At 42.7% G+C, this 13,882-nt stretch overlaps 2 protein-coding genes across 2 annotated transcripts; one reads left to right on the top strand and one right to left on the bottom strand.

Annotated features, from left to right (window-relative positions):
- The first annotated feature begins 480 nt into the window (after nucleotides 1-480).
- On the top strand, nucleotides 481-4,421 carry LOC116189326 (sericin 1-like). Its single transcript, XM_031518950.1, has 3 exons — nucleotides 481-528; nucleotides 671-1,118; nucleotides 1,223-4,421. Exons 2-3 carry the CDS (start codon nucleotides 698-700, stop codon nucleotides 3,922-3,924), a joined length of 3,123 nt encoding a protein of 1,040 aa, XP_031374810.1. The 5' UTR covers nucleotides 481-528; nucleotides 671-697; the 3' UTR covers nucleotides 3,925-4,421.
- Nucleotides 4,422-11,549: 7,128 nt separating this feature from the next.
- LOC116188636 (putative B3 domain-containing protein Os03g0621600) lies at nucleotides 11,550-13,507 on the bottom strand. The gene is made up of 5 exons (XM_031518114.1): nucleotides 13,194-13,507; nucleotides 12,978-13,057; nucleotides 12,359-12,716; nucleotides 12,164-12,270; nucleotides 11,550-11,939 (listed from the first exon to the last, which is right to left on the bottom strand). The coding sequence occupies exons 2-5, from the start codon at nucleotides 13,041-13,043 to the stop codon at nucleotides 11,697-11,699; spliced, it is 774 nt and encodes a 257-aa protein (XP_031373974.1). The 5' UTR covers nucleotides 13,044-13,057; nucleotides 13,194-13,507; the 3' UTR covers nucleotides 11,550-11,696.
- Nucleotides 13,508-13,882: the final 375 nt, after the last annotated feature.

Raw genomic sequence — 13,882 nt, 5'->3', positions numbered from 1 at the left:
GTCAAATCTATCCTATGCTTTTTTTTGTCAAATCTATCATATGGTTTACTTTTTGCATCAAATCTATCCCGGCGTTATCTTTTCTATCGACATCTAACGGCCGTGCTGACGTGGCACGTTGAGAGATAGTGGGTGCCACGTCAGTATGGCCGTTAGATGTCGACGGAAAAAATAACGCCGGGATAGATTTGATGCAAAAAGTAAACCATGGGATAAATTTGATAAAAAAAAAACATATGATAGATTTGACAAAATGGGTAAATTATGAGTCATTTTAGGTAAATACTCCAAAAGAAAAAGATCGCCGACTTTTCTCGAGGCCTTCCAATAAAATATAAATCCCTCCCATCATTTCTTCCTTGCCCATCCACATAATTATGTGATGTAATTAAATGAGCACGTCATTTTTGTGTACTTCGACACACTCCATCTCTCTATATAAAGGGTAGACATTGAACACGAAAGGCATCATCACAAATCTCCAAAGCTTTCCTTAATATCAGAGGAGTCATTTTCTCTCGCGATAAGGTATGTGACCGATTCACATTTCTTATGAACATTCCTTCGTAGTTGGGCAGTTTTGTTTTGAGTAATCCCGCATCTTTTCTTATATCTTGATCTAAAATTTATGGTAGAGTAAATTTAACTAGTTTCTAATCTCCCAGGCCAGACTCGATCTGTAATCAGCATTAAGATCATGAGCCAGCTACAAGTACAACTCCAAAACTTTAAGACCAGGGTCGGGGTGAAACGTGAAGTGGAAGAGAATGACCGGCTCTTGCATCTTCATAAAGATATTGGCGGCTTTAACGAGTGGATTGTGCTCACCTACAATCTGCAAGTCCTGTGTGACATCGGGGACGAGAACATCAAACTGCACAAGGAAATATCCCAACTCATGGGAGATTTCGTGAAGCTTATATTGATCCGATGCAATGTGCTAAAGCTGGAACAATGTATGACATTCCCGACGGGCTCCAAAGCTTCCACGAAAGATCAAGGCACCTGGTGGGCGTGGCTGTTCCTATTGTTCTCCCCTACACTTCAGTGGCCAGGAACATGCTTAGCATCCTTCGCAAACGCTGCTCCGGACAAGAAAGATGCCGAGTCATCCTCCGGTAGTTGGACAGTTTCTTTTCACCATTTATATTTCCGCATCAATTTTCGCTTTTCCTTTCTTTGGTCTTTTCTAATTTTTATCTTGATGTCAATTTTGCGGCAGAGTTGACCGAAACCAGCAATAAGATGATCCAGCTACAAGTACAACTCCAAAACTTCAAGAGCAGGATAGGGGTGAGACCTGAAGTAGAAGAGAATGGCCGATTGTTGCATCTTCATAAAGATATTGGCGGCTTTAACGAGTGGATTGCCCTCACTTACAATCTACAGGTCCTGCAAGTCTACATCAGCGAGAACATCAAACTGCGCAAGGAAATATTCAATCTCCTGGGAACTTTCGTGAAGGTGATATTGATCCAATGCAACATTCTAAAGCCGGAGATGTGCATAACATTCCCAACTGGCTCCGAGAGTACCTCAGAAAGTCAAGGAGCCTGGTGGGCATGGGTGTTCTCTGTATTTTCCCCTAAACTTCACTTGCCTGGGACATCCTTTACTAATCTTCCTGGGATAGCATGCTTCCCAAAACCTTCTGAACCCACGGGAGTTGCCGGCTCCTTGAATAGTCAAGCCGCATGGTGGGCATGGTTGTTATCAATGAACCAGAGTGGTCTTCCAGTCAATTCTATTCCTGGCAGCAATATTGGGATCGGAGATTCTGGGGCATCCTTGAATAATCAAGCCGCGTGGTGGGCATGGTTGTTGTCCATGAACCAGAATCGTCCTCCACTTGACTCTGGAACAAATCCAGTCCCTATTGCTGATGACAGTGCAACAGGATCGGGTGATTCTGGGGCATCCTCGAATAGTCAAGCCGCTTTATGGACATGGTTGCTGTCAATGAACCAGAATTGTCCCCCAGTGGGCTTGCCAGATCAAGTTTCATCACATCCTAGCGGCAACACGACAACTTCAGGAGATTTCAGGGCATCCATGAACAATCAAGCAGCATGGTGGGCCTTGTTGCTGTCCATGAACCAAAATCGTCCCCCAGTTGGCTCTGCCACAAGCCCATGTTCTATTCCTAGCGACAATGCAAAAGGATCCGGCGATTCTGGGACATCCTCGAACAATCAAGCTGCTTGGTGGGCATGGTTGATGTCAATGAACCAGAATCGTCCTCCAGTCGGCTCTGGCACAGACCAAGTTTCTATTCCTAGCGGCAATGCAGTGACAGCGGGAGATTTTGGGGCATCCACAAATAATCCAGCCACCTGGTGGGCATGGTGGCTGTCCATGAACCAAAATCACCCCCCAACCGGCCCTGTCACAGTTTCCACTCCCATCGACAATTCTACAGGATCCGAAATTTCTGGAATATCATCCTCGAACAGCCAAGCCGCTTGGTGGGCATGGTTGCTCTCCATGAACCAGAATCCTCCCTCAGTCGGCTCGGGCACAAGCCCAGTTTCTATTCCCAGCGGCAATGCAACAACGGCATCCGGAGATTCGGGGGTGACATCCTCAAATGACCAAGCTGCTTGGTGGGCATGGTTGCTGTCAATGAACGAAAATCGTCCACCAGTGGGCTCTATGACAGGCCAAGTTCCAATTTCCGACGGCAACGTGCCAGGTTCTGGAGATTTCGAGGCATCCACAGCCAATCAAGCCACGTGGTGGGCATGGTTGATGTCCATGAACCAAGGTCGTCCTTCAGCCGGCTCTGGCACAAGCCCAGTTCCCGGTGGTAATGCGATAGATTTCGAAGTTTCTGGGAAACCGTTGGACAGTCAAGCAGCTTGGTGGGCATGGTTGCAGTCCATGAACCAAAATCGTCCTCCAGTGGACTCTGGCACAAGCCCAGTTTCTGTTCCTGGTGGCAGTGCAACAGAACCGGGAGATTCTGGGCCAACCTCGAATAATCAAGCTGCTTGGTGGGCATGGTTGATGTCAATGAACCAGAATCGTCCTCCAGTCAGCACTGGAACATCCCCTCCTGGTATTCCTAGCGACAATGTTACAGGTTCTGGAGATTCCGGGATATCCTCGAGTAATCAAGCTGCATGGTGGGCTTGGTTGTTGTCCATGAGTCAGAATCGTCCCCCAGTTGGCTCTAGCACATACCCAGTTTCTGTTCCCAGTGGTCATGTGACAGGAATCGGAGATTCTGGGACAATGTCGAATAATCAAGCTGCTTGGTGGGCATGGTTGCAATCAATGTACCAGAATCGTCCTCCAGTTGGCTCGGGAACATTCCCTCCATCTACTCCCGGCGACAATATTGCAGGATTTGGAGATTCCGGGATATCCGCGAACAATCAAGCTGCGTGGTGGGCCTGGTTGTTGTCCATGGGTCAGAATCGTCCCCCGGTTGGCTCTGGCAATTACCCGGTTTCTATTCCCAGTGGTCATGTGACAGGATCTGGAGATTCCAAGACAACCTCAAACAACCAAGCCGCATTGTTGGCATGGTTGTTGTCCATGAACCAGAATCGTCCTGCAATCGACTCTGCTAAAAGCCCAATTTCTTTTCCTGGCGGCAATGTTACTGGAACAGGAGATTCGGGGACATCGTCGCATGATGCCTTGTCGGTGTGGTTATTGTCAATGAACCAGAACCGCCCTCCAGTTGGCTCTGGCACATGCCCAGTTTGTGGCAGTGTGATGGGAATGGGAGTTTCTGGGACATTCGCGAATAATCACTCTAATTGGTTGGCGCGGTTTTTGTCAATGAACCAGAATCGTCCTCCAATTGGGCTCGGCGCATGTTCTCTGCCTACTAGTGATTGCCCCAATCAAGTAGGCTTCGGCACGTGTCCTCCACCCATTAGTGCTTTCCCTAATCAAGCCTGCATCGCCAAGTGAACTCCGCCTGTAGTGCTTACATCAAAGTACCAGGATGGCAATTTCTAATTGAGTCCATGGTGCTGGGTAATTGTGTTGGCAAATGGAGCTTCCATTGCTAGCACGGTAAAGAGTACAAACAGTAAATGCCCTGGCAAAAGGCAGCCCGGAAGAGCTAGTTCAGTCAAGAAAGCCAGGTCAAGGACAATGGAGGACCATGCCATGTCAGACGAGTTTGCGAACTGTCCACTTCAAGGGACCGTAAGTCATCGTCCCTTCCAAGGAACTGCCAAGTCTCTTCAAGTGAAGCTGAAGGATTCGACTTTGTCCCGGGTTCTGATGAACCGGGACATGTCTATGTGTACTTGTACTTTGGATATATGTCAAAATAAAGGAGATGTGGTCTCCAACCTTTCTGTATTCCATCATCATGTGCATATAGTATGTGCCATGTGTTGGAATTCACTGTGTGTATGTATTGTCATAATAATCTAATAACGAAATGTTCTGCTTTGTTAGTTCTTAAATTTCCTCTCTTTTCCTTTTCAAATCTCCACCATCATACCTCCATGGAATCAGTAAGCCAGTATGTGCTCATTATACTGATGAATCAATGCTTTACAACTGATAATCACCGTTGGATCACCAAATACCTGGAAAATGGAGACCCTCCTGAAGTGAGCTCATGGGATAAGCTTTTTTTCCCTTTGAAGTTGATGCATTCTGATTCGCAATGCACCTTTGCACTGTTTGATGCTTTTCTGCTGGAATCTGATGTAACTATTTGGTATATATGGATTGGTTGTTTATTGTTCACTCAGTTCGCAGGAATGTGTGGTCGTCTTCTTGAGTAATTAGATGAAGCCAGAAATGAGTTGGATGTCCTTTCGAGAAATGATGGTGATTCTTTTTGTTGCTTGGTATTTTTTTTTTCTTTTCCACAATCATCTCTTTTTCCGTCATGTTAGCAACTTCTCTTTTCACATCTTAGAGTTAGGATTTTATTTCTTGTTCTGCAGGTTGTGGGATCGATTATTTGCCTAAAAGTTTAGTATCTCTGTGTACAACCTGAAGGAACTGATGAGCTAGCATGATATGATGTGACCGAACCAAAGCTCTTATCGGATGATCTAGCAGGCAGAAATGGTTCTAGAAATTTGGATTCTGATAGTGATACTGGAAAGTCAAGTAACATATTGATCAAGAAGCCGGCACAACAGAGAGTGGAGGGGATTTATAAGGGATACTGCTGGCCTCCTCCTCTAATTAAGCTCAGAGATTGAAAATATTCATCCTGAAGAGAAATCTCATCACAGAGCCGGGCCGTCCGAAAAGATCTTCTGTTTCACCCTGACATCAGCCGAAGAGGAAAAGTTGTTCTGATGACAGAAAGACATCAACTGGAGGTTGTGTCTTCATGAAACAATTCAATTCAAATTTGCCATCAGCATTCTGGGAATGCATGCTCCCACAGATGGGGAACTAATAAGGATGCATGAGATGAGTTATCGAAAGGTGCCATCATATCACGATCGACCAGCATGCATTCAGAAAAATATTGTTGTCATACATATACTAGTTTTTTCAAAAGTAACTAAGCTCACATGATCATAGTGATTAGGCTCTCTGTTTTGACTTTAAAGCAATATTCCTTGTTTTCAAGACCGTGATAATATTCCAAGACCTAATGTCTTCAGTAATCACAAAATATGTTGATTCACTTTTAAGAAAGAGAGATGGTGCTCATGTGGTTGGTGTCAATCAAGTGCTCTTGGGCGCTCTTATTTAGAAACTGTCTGATCCATGACTTCTTACAGAAGGTGGCTGCTCATCGAATCATACTTTACTCACTCGCCAGTTATACTCATCATTCCCTTCTCCATCTTCTGGGGGCCACAAAAATAGACTTTGTCGGGGTTTGATCATGATACGAACCTAGTAGATTAAAGCCCTCCTGCAATCCCACCTACAGCGCCCTCTTCGCAGCCATAGATAAAATAATATGTCGCAGTTCCAACAACTCTCCCATCATCCGATGAGACTATGCTCTCAACAGAAAAATCTCTCTAAGCACCTGCTCGCAACGCTTGTCATGGCACGGTGAGAACCCTGGCTGATCGGCACTGAAACCACTAGACCTGCTCGGGCCAACCGTGGTCTCCCGTTCCTGGGTTATAGGACTGCTCGGGTCCTCATTATGCTGGAATCCCCTGAGAAAGGGAGGGAACTTCAAGCACGATTTATCCGACCATCTCATGGATTGGCCAGTATTCCCTCTGCATCCTCGGGTCATCCCCGACTGCAAGATGCTTATTAAGACACTCACAAGTAGTCCTTGAAAAAGTTGATGGAGGGTAACATACATATGCATAGTGATACTGTATATGGATGACGGTATTGATACTTCCTCCTTAGGATATGATGTTTGTTGACATGGAAATACATATATGAAACTCCATTGTCAGCATAAATTAAATGCGTTCGATTCTAATAAGATGGCCCACTAAAAGTTAAACTTCTCCTAATCATGATTTTTTTCATTTATAAAACCCAAATTGACTTAAATGGATAACCACTTAAAGACATTCTGGTGGTCTCAGGAGTTTTGAATTCAGGATCATGTGGATACATGAACTCCTCTTTAATCTCTAGACCAAATCCCTTAGATATTTGAATTCATGACTTTACTTGAAGAAAATAGAGATATCAAACTACATAAACAAACACGTAGCAAATAAATCAAAATAAATTATAAGCGTCTCGTTCTCGTGACATTTCACTAAAACTCTTAATCGATATTCTTATTAATTATGATGTTTCCCGCATTAGGATACTTTTCATTAATTATGAATGTCATGACAGGACACCTATCACTCCTTACTCTTAATTTATTAATTGGGGTTACTCTAATTTCTTTTCTTGTTTGCTTAGATCCTTAACACGTATTAACACGTGCCCAATATGCAACATATGATAACAACGATCAAACTGTGTCAGTTGTTTGGTGGACGTTTAATAATGTAAAGACAAAATGAATGGTTTCACACTGATTTCCTTTTTAATGTGGACCCCCCCGGTGAAAATCATTTGAAAAGTAGATAAACATGGGAAGCGATGCAATGGCAAGGGGGAAAGGCTACGGAGTTTGGGATACTCATGAAACGCACAAACCTGCATCTAGTCAGATTAGAAGCAAACCAATGAGAAAAGGCCCGGGGAGGAGAGGAGTTGCGACCCATCATGTTGAGTCAAAAAACGCACGAATATGATATCAACAAGAATTGATTTAGGCTACCAATAAAATTGTTGTATGAGGGGTAAGCAATTTACTCCCGTAAGGAGGAGACCACAAGTTCGAACCCCGGAAAGCGCACTTATAAAGAGGGAGAATAACCTCTAATACTCGATCTCCCGACTGAATTAGTCAGATCCCATTGAGCTTTTGAATACCACGGTACACACCGAAAAAAAATTGATTTAGGGTGATTCGATATTTTCTCTCCTGAGAAAAGATCTTGAAAAGAAAGAGTTTTATTCCAAGTGGACCGACCTAATTCAAACAATACATAAATGGTACCCTTTCATTTTCCTATTTACATATGTATATGTTAATCACTCACTGGTATAGTTCCATTAGTCATTACCCGTATGTATGTCGATATTATATTACGTTAAATGGCATTTCATGACTCATTTTTTTGATACAGAGAAGACGATGTGAAACAATATCAGTGATATGAGCTTACCTGTTTATCTTTATCTGCTCAAATATCCGATGCCACGTACACCTGCAATCACGGGATGGATCCTGATGAAAGCTTCCTTCTTTAATGTTAGGTATCGGAAAATTGACCTGGCCCGTCTTATTCAACTTTTTATTCTGGGTCTATTTTGACATACCCAAATCAGTAATTAAATCCTAAAAAGAATATTTCTCCACTTATATCTCTTGTACATCTATTGATATTCTTGATATATCTCTAGAATGTTCTATCAATATCTTTATGAGATATTATACTATTTCTAACCATATATTTGGCAAGTATATCTACTTGCTGTGTGCAACTTAATATTTGATATGGATTATGATATTCTATTGGAGATTTGTTACAATCTCTATAAATATATCTTCAGGTATGCCTAATCCTTAAGTTAATTCATTACTTTTCTGTACATATTCTCATTTAAGCAACGGAGAGGAAATCGAGACTCTCCTCGATCTACCCCTTTTGCAGGTTGCTCGTGGAAGCTCGAGGCTCGTGACCTGCAAGGCTCGTGGCTTGCACTTGATCAAGACCCGATTTTTCACGACCTCAACAATTAACTTAACATTTTCTCGTTAATCAGGTAAGAAGACAGTATATTGATCGCTAGGGGACTACGCTTCTGACATTGATCACACCCAATAACCAAGGGTCTTTATCGTGCCCGATAACCAAGGGCAAAACCCGATAACCAAGGGTCTCCATTGAGTCCGATAACCAAGGACTATATCCCGATAACCAAGGGATGAATAAACTTCTGATAGCCAAGGATAGAGTGACGCCAGATAACCAAAGGCTAAGTCCAATAGCCAAGGACTACATCCCGATAACCAAGGGATGAACAACACTCGATAACCAAGAGCGGAGTCTCCCCTCGCGGAAGCAACAATGCTCGATAACCAAGAGCAAGGCTTTCCTTCATAGGAGCAGTAATGTTCGATATCCAAGAACGGAGTCCCCTTCACGGAAACAATAACGTCCGATAACCATGAACAAGTTTGCTTTTCACAAGATTGAACAAGCGATGCAAAGTCTACCATCGTGCCAAGACACCGCTTACGACGCGATGACGGCAATTGTGAATTGATCCACTTCCCGCAACCTCTCGAGCTGACGGGAGTGCGGGGCTATGTTAAGGATCGAAAAATTGACCCGACTAGTCCGGCTCGACTTACCGGGTCCACCTTGATACACCCAAATCGGTGCTTAAATCCTAAAAAGGATATTTCTCTACTTATATATCTTGTACATCTATTGATATTCTTGATATATCTATCAATATCTTTATGAGATATTATAATATCTCTAACCATATAGTTTGGCAAGTATATCTACTTGTTTGTGTGCAACTAAATATTTGATATATATTATAATATTCTATTGGAGATTTGCTACAATCTCTATAAATACATTTTCAGTTACTCATAAATCCTAAGTTAAATTCATTATTTTTTTATACATATTCTCATCTAAACATTAGAGAGGGAGATCGAGACTCCCCTTGATCCTCCCCTTTTGCAAGTTGCTCGTGAAAAGCTCAACGCTCATGACCTGCAAGGCTCGTGGCTTGCACGTGATCAAGACCCAATTTCTCACTACCACAACAATTAACTTAACATTTTCCGTTAATCAGGTAGGAAGACAGTATAATGATAATATAAACTAGGTGATGGGAGCAATGATTCATGAGTTCTTTTTTCATTTTCATCTTTAATGGGTTGATTTCATAGATTATTCTCGACCCGAGGGAATATTGTATAAAATCAATCTGAACTTAATTAGTTAATCCAACAGTGAGAGCAACATTAGTTGGCCCATCAGCTTCCCGTAACTGGCTTGACCTAGCATAAACCTCGAACTACGATTAGAAACGAGATCATTGAGAAGGAATTTTATTCTCTAATTTTTCTATGATTATATATGAGATCCATAATCATAGGAGGCGATAGAGAAAGGAGAAATAAAGTGGCATTATAACTTTCGTGGTGATAATCGAATTCATCTTGATCTCAGGTTGATGATGATGATGTCACATTTTCCTTAATTTTTTTTTTTATCATCTGGTAACGAGGCTAATGCCCAAGGAAAAATTAGAAAACCCAAAGGCAAGGCTTATAAGACCCCGCCAAACAACAAATTAGGGGCTAAGCTGTTAGGAACTATGGAAAGAAAATGTGCCCAGAGGAAAGAACACAGCTCTCCGAGGAAGTTAGTCCGCGCAACAATTGCCTTCATATTAGATTGGGCCAGTCGGGCTCTTATAGACCGAGATAGTCAGGTGCTGCTGGGGACATTTATAAAGGTACCCGTTTAGAGACATCCTTATTAATTAACATACTAATTTGATATGATAATTCGGTCCTCAATGCACGCTTTGACATACCAAATTCAACTCGTGAGTTGCAAAGTCAAGAAGCAAACGAGCAAAAACTTGAGAAATGGAATGCAGTTACCGTACGACGGTTAGTCACATTAGGAGTCTCCTCTGGTCATAAATGACCATCAAAGAGGCTGAAACAAGGACCGTTGCTCGACTATAATTGTCTCGATTGATATATTCACTTGAATCGAATATAGCTTCCTGTCTTTATAAGATGTTACCAATCTAACCATTTCTAAACACCACGGGGAATCACATGATGTAAATTGTATGATTCAACATGCTTAATCAAGCAAATTTGTAGGACTCTAATCATATGAATACAAAAGATCACGACCAAAATACAAGCCATCGACAGAGGATGTGACCAGAACTTCATAATAAATGACGGACAAAGTACAAGCTTGAACAATCATCATCCATAATGACAACAATTATCTGGTAGGCCAGCAGCTTTATGATCACATCAAAGCGCGATGCAAAATAATCCTGTCCGGGAAGCTTCTTGACGAGTTTCTCTTCCGGTCCATAAACAATTTGAAGAACTCGAGAGAATCTAAACTTGAAACTAGGCCCCTCCAAATATTCCACTCGGGAATCGGGAGATCTGAGTGGTAGGTTTCATCTATTGGAATCAAGTCAAGGACGATGCCAATCGACACCAGTGAGATGTAGTAGATCAGGAAGGGGTCAGAATGGTTACAGATATCCGAACCTCTTGAGCCTAGGAATCTGGCCAAATGAAGAGATAACTTCTGTATAAATTCAAAGATCAGTACTTTAGAAAGCGGAAGGCCCTATTACTTAAGGACGACTATAAAAACAGTCCAGAATGTATTTGAAGTTTCTATCTCAGAATGATGGCCAGGGGAGAGTAAACATTCAAACAATTTTTCGCATCGGCTCGCCCCAATAAACTGCTCTGCTCACTTAAACTTGATGAACTTTCTCCAATGTGTAATCGATACTTTGTCTTGTTGAGACCGACCATTTGAATGACGAGCTCATCTGAAACTATACTGATGCCTGCTAGTAGTTGATCCTAATGCAAAATCAAGCACATGTGAGAAAACACACGAAGTTGCAATGAGCAAATGGTCTCCGGCACAAATGCTGCAGAAAATTAAGTGAGAAACTTATTTGAAAATTCATCAACATATTATTCTCAACAAATTGCTGTCACACGGGTCAGGATCGCTCTTCTAATCTCATTTGTGTAAAGACTACTAAGTAGGATGAAAATCGAATCACTTGTATATGTTCCATTGTATTTGCATGCAGAGGGTAATCGACATCGAGAGAGCTCTATGCCTACGTGGTAACTATATATCGAAGTGGTCTGTCCCAAAGCGAAAGCTGAAAACAAGAATATGAAATTGCTGTAAGACCTCATTTCATGGTCGATGCTCAACATCAATCACTGCAGTACCAGTTTGGCTCTTCATCAGGCAGCACGAAAATTGATCGCCCATTCATCGATATTTTAGCAGAAGATAAGATCATACTATCGGAATTCAGAAATAATTTACTCTGAATGCAAAAAGTTTAAAGTCATTACGACAATGCTGGTGCCAATACGGTTTATAAGATCAGTGTCGGGTTTCTTTTGGGGTTAATAACACCTATCTTCAGGCTCAGAACTCATCAGGCTACTCTTCCTCTACGCACTTCAAGACATGCACACGCAGGACAAATCGATCCACCAGCTCAAACTTGCAAGTGTCCCCTTCCTGGACTTTGCTCTCCTTCACGAACTTCGGCCATCCTCCACGTAGGTAATAGCGCTCACTCGACTTGGTCACGATAACAGGCCATTCCTTGTCCTCCCATCGTAGAACAATCGGCATCCTCGGCTTCACGAAATGGATTTTGGCGAATGTACTGTCAATCACCTATGACAAATAACAATTCATAACTCAAAAGAAAGAGAATCCAGGAAATCCATATTAACTCATTAATGATGATGTGCTCTTTAGTTCTATTCTTCGGTTTTGGCTAAAATACCATTACTGATAAGAAGCGGTCGCAGCAGCAGTAATGCAATTGCAAACACGAGCAGGAACGTTATATTTATATATACGGACTTAGCAATTTGAGGCATTAGAAACAAACTTACGAGAGTCTTTCCCCTCTCCCGGCCTACAACGCTGTAGGCTTTGAGTTTTTTTGTGAAAGATGGGAAAGTAGAAGTGGATGGCCCCGGTTCTTGCAGCACAACTTTCTCTGAACACATCAAAGCCAGAACCTTAACTGCCGCGAAGAAAGTGATTTATTTCATTGAAAGTTTTCAAACGGAATCGATGATAATTACCTGCTCTGTGCCCAGAACCATCCTCCTCTCTCACCTTTGCGACAAGCTCTTCCCTGGGCTTGCGTGGGTCATTACCGTTGCCTCGGGAAGGTTTGGCACCGAATGCAGCCTTGTCCTCACATGCAGTGCCGCTGAAGACCTTAACCTTTAAGGTTGTCTCGCCATCGAACCTGAACAACAGGAAGTGACCGCGTTGTATGCCGTGGTCCCTCACGAACGCGGGCCACCCTCGGGCGAGATATAAGTTGCCGCTCTCCTTGGTAAGCCTCGCCGGCCAACAGTAGCCGCTGGGTCCCTTCAGGTGAACATCTCCCGAGTCCTTCCCTTTCATATGCTTCCGATACGCGGGAGGGATTCTCTGCAGTTATTGGAGTCACAAAATACACGATATTAACTATTAAGAGCTGGGAAGGAATACGGTTTTCAGTCGAAGGATAAGATATGGGCAAATGAATCGTCCACAACTCGCCGTGAAGAACATAATAGAAAAATTATGCTTTTAGTTTCGATAAACAGACAGATGATCGTGACTTGTACAAAAGCTACAGTACAATCACCGGAATCGATCAAGCTATAGAACTATGAGACGGGAGAGAGGAGAGTGTTAAGTTTCTATTACAATCCTACGGGCGCTTTGTTCGGGAAGGTAAATCTTGAAAAAGGTATGCTTGTTCGAACCAGACATAGTCGATCCCCGCACTGCATTCCCAGAAAAGAAGAAAAGACATGGTCAGATTAAAAAAGAACAAACACCGCTGTTTCATACACATTCACTACTTAGTACTTATGTACTCTCTATTGCAAGTATATGAGCATTGAGCACTCAAAACATTACCAACACTCAGACCAGAAGGTTAGCTTAAAGAACGAGAAGAAGAAGAAAAAGAAGAAAAAGAAGAAGAAGAAGAGAGCAGGAAGGGAAAGAATATGGCTATGGAGAAAAATATTAAACAGAGCAGCTGCTCCACTCATCCATATGAAAGAGGCTCAGGCTCAGAGGCAATCGTAGCAGCAGCATATCTTTCCATAACGGGAAAAAAAGGATTCGTTTTCTTCTCCCCCTCTCTCTACTCTACTCTCACCAGCCGTTTGGTCAAAAAAGCTGGAAGAAGAAGACAGGGCTGTCCTCTGTCCTTGTTCTGTCTGTTACTCTGCAGAGTGCAGAGACAGAGAGGGTTGGGGGGGGGGGGGGGGGGGGGGGGGGGGGGGGGGGGGGGAGAAGAGCAGTTCTTGGAAATTTTTTGATGATGTGAGTTTTCGTCCGTCAAACAAAGATTTTCAGTTTATTCAGAATCAAATATGACAAGAACCTAGCACCTCATATGTGTGTCATCTTTTGTGGTAACCGATGATCAGGTTATGATCATATATGGTACCCTGCGTGTGTAATTTGACGGTACGATGAAACAAATAATAGGTGTCGAATCCAGTTCCACATGTTCTTGTTATGATATTGTCAATATTCGGGTCGAGTCAGAGCTACTCCGAACCGTATAAATTACGGGGCTGCGCTGGTGTCATCAC

The sequence above is a fragment of the Punica granatum genome, chromosome 8, assembly GCF_007655135.1.
Source record: "Punica granatum isolate Tunisia-2019 chromosome 8, ASM765513v2, whole genome shotgun sequence".
Lineage (NCBI taxonomy): Eukaryota > Viridiplantae > Streptophyta > Magnoliopsida > Myrtales > Lythraceae > Punica > Punica granatum.
Note: the sequence above shows the minus strand (reverse complement) of the source record. Positions and strands in the feature narration are given on the sequence as shown.